The sequence below is a fragment of the Solanum lycopersicum genome, chromosome 5, assembly GCF_036512215.1.
Source record: "Solanum lycopersicum chromosome 5, SLM_r2.1".
In the NCBI taxonomy this organism is placed as follows: Eukaryota; Viridiplantae; Streptophyta; class Magnoliopsida; order Solanales; family Solanaceae; genus Solanum; species Solanum lycopersicum.
In genome coordinates, this window is record NC_090804.1 from 35,181,670 (window position 1) to 35,186,997 (window position 5,328).

The 5,328-nt window shown below is 39.7% G+C and overlaps 1 protein-coding gene across 1 annotated transcript; it reads left to right on the forward strand.

The window, feature by feature from the left end:
- The first annotated feature begins 2,967 nt into the window (after positions 1 to 2,967).
- On the forward strand, positions 2,968 to 3,917 carry LOC138348782 (uncharacterized). Its single transcript, XM_069298358.1, has 2 exons — positions 2,968 to 3,195; positions 3,504 to 3,917. The coding sequence occupies exons 1-2, from the start codon at positions 2,968 to 2,970 to the stop codon at positions 3,915 to 3,917; spliced, it is 642 nt and encodes a 213-aa protein (XP_069154459.1).
- The last annotated feature ends 1,411 nt before the right edge of the window (positions 3,918 to 5,328 follow it).

Here is a 5,328-nt window from a genome sequence, read left to right on the forward strand (position 1 = left end):
TAATATAAGTTTCTCCTTATTTGCAGGAAATCTGTCCAAAATCCTACGGAGCTTGTGACGGTCTGTTATGGTTGTGACGGTCCGTAGGTGGCAGCGTAGTGCAGGTGCTAAAGGAAGAAGGGGAAGTCTGACCAAGTGTGGGGTTACGAAGTCCATGACGGTCTGTCGGGTCTATGACGGTCCGTCCTGCAGGTTCGTCATGAAGTTCAGAGAAGTAATCCCAATACCCATATTCCAAGAGTTTAAGTGTTTTGGAATGAAGACCCTCGACGGACCATTGTGCCTATGACGGTCCGTCATTCTTGACGTCAAAGGTAATGAAGAGAGCAGCTGAAGAAATTTCATCAAGTATGGGTCGACGGAGTCCATGACGGTCCATCGTGACCACGATGATCTGTCGCGAGGTCCGTCGACCCAGTCGCGGTTTGACAGATTTCCAGCAAAAAGAGTCCTTTTTTAACTGGGTTTTTTTTCTATAAATAGTTTAAAAAACCTCGTTTTTAAGGTTAGAGTCTGTATCATAATTAGACTATGTGTATTAGTGTTAAGACTTTTGATTATCATTAGACTTTTTATGAGATTCTTGATTACTTTGAGATTCTTGCAAGTGATTGTTGGTGATTTTTGGTGATTAATCAAGAAAACTTTCAGATTTTACTCTTTTTCATTAAAGTAAGTACATGAATTCTTAAATAATATATTTGAATATTGTGATTATGACTATGGGTAATTAAACTCCATAACTAGGGTTGTGGGAACCATAGGCAAATAATGAGGTAAAACCTGACTAAAACAACAATTCTAGAATAGTGTCTTGCATGTATTAATAATTCTTTCGCTTAGAAGTCTTTTTGACGGATGGCCAAAGTTAGAACTCGCCTTAATGCTACTTGCCGGACCAAGGAGGTAGATAATAGAAAAAGAATTATCAACATAGATTTAGTGTATACTATCTAATAGGCTAGTATTGATTGGTACGAGGTAATAACTTAGTCAAATATCGAATACGATGCTTAATATGAGGTAAAGATAAGGGTTAGGATAGCAACACACGTAGCCGGACCAATGTACGGAGTGAGATTTTCTAGATGCCGGACCAATGATTTAGAAATACATAACTTATAACTTTGCATGCAAGATACTAGAAAAGAATTGTTATAGTTAGAATTATCATGTTATGAACCTGTGGGGAACACGTAAACCCTAGTTACTTTGATTAATTGATTAAACTCCAACATTCAAAGCTGTTAGGTGTCTCTTTCAATTTCGTTAGTTATTTTCATTCATTTAGAAATAGAAACCCCCGTTTTACTCTTTTTGCTTTCCAAGGAAGTAATTGACCGAACAATAGTAATAATAGGTTAAATTTATGTCTAAACTATTTTCCTCGTGGGAACGATCCCAACCTCACTAGTTGGGTTACTTACTTGACACGACCGCTTTACTTCATATTTGAGAAGTAAGTTTGAGTATATCAAATTTTGGCGGCGCTGCCACGGATTATAGCTTTTAGATTAACTTGAACTTATTACTATAGTTTCGTTGATATTTTCTTGATTTTACTTTTTTTTTATTATTTTTGACTCGTGTAGAACCAACCTCCTTGTATGAAAAATACACGGAGAGAAAGAGAACCCTTGTTTTCTACGATCATGAATTAGAGCGTACACTATGCAACAGGAATCAAAACTTGGGAACCAATGATGAAGATCCAAACCAGAACATCCCAGCTCCAGTTGATATTCATGGTCAGTTGTTATCTGATGCTTCGGGTAAACACCAACAGAGGGGATGAAATCCCGCTCCACGTCCCCAAGCATACTACAGAGGCTATGATAACATAGAAGACCCCGATGGGCCGCCACTTGTTTTGCCTCCTCTACCCACAAGACATACTTTTGTGGTAACTAGTAGCCTGATGCAAATGCTCACTGCCAGAGGTTAGTTTTCAAGGCTACCTTCTGAGGATCCACACGCCAAAATCGCTAAGGTAAGGGCAGTGTGTAAAAGATGTATAGGGAGGCCTGACTTGGATTTAGATGTAATAGGGCTCATAGTGTTTCCTCTCTCCCTGACCGGAGAGGCTGCTATATGGTTCACTGAGCTTCCTTATAACACAATTTTCACTTGGAACCAACTCAGGGATGTTTTCTTAGCACGCTACTATCCGGTCTCCAGGAAACTAAACCACAATGACATAGTGAACAACTTTGTGGCACTACCAGGAGAGTCAGTTAGTAGTTCTTGGGATAGATTCACCTCATTCTTGAGAAGTGTTCCAAATCACTGTATAGATGATGAGTCATGAATGGAATACTTCTATCGGGGAGAGGATGATATTAATAAAGTGGTGGTGGACACTATAGCAGGTGGATCTTATGGGGAATTTCCTTATGCTGAGATTGCCAAAAAATTAGAGAAAATCTCTTGGAATAATAAAGCTTGGAGTACTAGGAAGTCTCATACAGGGAGAAACACCTTCGCAGTTCAGTCCACTAACAACCTAGCCACAGATGAGATTCGCAAAGAAATGGCTCAGATGAGTACCGAGATTGGGTTGGTACTAAAACATGTCAGTGTGGGTGCAGACAAGATAAATGCAGTCAACTACTTGTCGAAACCACCGCCACAAAACGAAGAGTGCTATTATGAGGAGGATTCCTATGCAGTAAATGAATAGACGGGGGTTATCCGACCATGTGCCCAAGGCTCTAACATGGTAACTACAATGGTGAGGGTTATGTCCAAGATGGACCCTATCTTTCTCCTCAAAATCATGAAGTTACTCCTAGGGATAGTGGAGGTAGTATGTCTTGAGTTGAGGATATGTCGCATAAAATTATGAGGAGGTTCGATGCTAGTGATGAGCATAATAAAGAGTTGAGGAATGATTTAGACGGGTTTTGGGCATAAAGTCGATACACATGCAATATCTATTAAGCAACTTGAGTTACAATTTGCCCAATTATGAGGGACAGTGAGCACACGGCAATCGAGCACACTTCCTACCAACACTGTCCAAAATCTAAAAATGATGGTCATTGTATGGAAATTACTACTCGCGGTAGCAAGCAAACCATTGACCCACCTATGCCGTCTAATGAGAAAATGGTGACAAAAGATACTTATAAAGTGGTAGATGTTGATGGTGAATTAGAGGATTACACTGTAAAAGATGGTGAAGTGCCTAAAAAGGTAATTCCCATGCCTAGGCCACCACCCTAATTTCCTCAAAGATTATTGTAAAAGACCGAGAATGGTAAATATCAGCGTTTTATAAAAATGTTGAAGCAATTTTCTATCAATGTCCCTTTTGTAGAAGCTTTAGAACAAATCCCGATTACGCCAAGTTTATAAAAGATCTGGTCACAAAGAAAAGATCGGCCACTTTTGAGGATGATGATAGAATGCAGCATTGTAGTGCTATTGCTACAAGATCTCTGGTACAAAAGAAAGAAGATCCGGGTGCGTTCACTATTCCATGTACAATCGGGCTATTACAGTTTGCGAAAGCATTATGTGATCTGGGGGCAAGAATAAATCTCATGCCCCTCTCGATTTATAAGAAGTCGGGTTTGGGTGATCCAAAGCTCACTGCGATGCGGCTACTAATGGCTGATCAAACAGTAAAAAGGCCTATCGGGATACTCCACGATGTGCTAGTAATAGTGGAGTCATTAATATTTCTGGAAGATTTTGTTATTCTTGATTGTGAAGTCGATTTTGAAGTGCCCATTTTTCTTGGAAGGCCATTCCTTGCTACAGGAAGAGCCTTAGTAGACATGACAAAGGGACAGATGAAATTTCGGTTGAACAATGAGGAAGTGATAATGAATTTTGATAGCGATTGCATTGAAGAGTATGATTCATTAGTTGCGATTCTTGACCGAGGTGATGTTCGGTTAAATATGAGCTAGATATGAAGAACCGGAGTAATCTGTCCAATCGCCGATAGTACTTGGGTATGCCCAATTCAGTGTGTACCTAAGAAAGGGGGAATGACTGTGGTCCCCAACGAAAAAATGAACTTGTTCCAATGAGACCGGCTACTGGATGGAGGGTGTGTATGGATTACCGCAAATTAATTTCATGGACTGAAAAAGACCACTTTCCTATGCCCTTCATTGATCAGAGTTGGATAGACTTGTCGGAAAAACGGTGGTACTATTTTCTTGATGGATATTCGAGGTATAATCAGATTTCTATTGGACCAGAAGATCAAGACAAAACCACTTTTACTTGTCCATATGGGACCTTTGCATTTAGAAGAATCTCGTTTGGGTTGTTCAATGCACCCGCCACATTTAACAGATGTATGATGTCGATATTTTCTGACATGGTGGAGGATACTATAGAAGTCTTTATGGATGATATTTCTGTGGTTGGTGATTCATTCGAGTGGTGTTTGACCAATTTATCTGAGGTCCTTAAGAGATGTGAAGACTGCAACTTAGTACTAAATTGGGAGAAATGTCATTTCATGTCAAAAGAGGGTATTGTTTTGGTTCATCGCATTTAAGAAAATGGCATAGAGGTTGATCGAGCTAAAGTCTAGGTAATAGAGAGACTTCCCCCACCGGTCTCTATGAAAGGTGTGTGAAGCTTTCTTGGGCATGCATGTTTTTAGCGGAGATTCATCAAAGACTTTTCAAAGATTGCACATCCATTGTGCAAACTGCTGGAGAAAGATTGTAAATTCTGTTTTGATGAATCCTTTCTTAAAGCATTTAGTGAGCTAAAATAAAAATTGGTATCTGCGCCTATCATTATTTCTCCGGATTGGAACAGTCCATTTGAGATTATGTGCGATGCTAGTAGGGTGGCGCTTGGTGTAGTATTGGGACAGAGAAAGAACAAAATCCTTCACCCCATTTACTATGCAATTAAAGCCCTTAATGAAGCTCAGAAGAACTACACAGTAACCGGGCAAGAACTCCTTGCAGTAGTCTTTGCTTTTGAGAAATATCGCTCCTATTTGCTAGGTACTAGAGTTATAGTGCATACTGACCACTCATCATTGATATATTTGATGGCACAAAAGGATGCGAAACCTAGGCTGATTCGTTGGGTATTACTGCTACAAGAATTTGACTTTGAACTGATTGATAGAAAAGGAACTGAAAAACAAGTTGATGATCACTTGTCTCGTATGGAGGATGAAGCTATGAGAGAGTAAGGGGATAAGACTGAAATTGATTATAGTTTCCCCGATGATCATGTATTGGCTGCTTCACAAGACTTGATCCTATGGTTCGCAGATTTTGCGAACTATCTGGCTAGTGATATTGTTCCATTAGACTTGTCCTTTCATCAAAGAGCAAAGTTCAT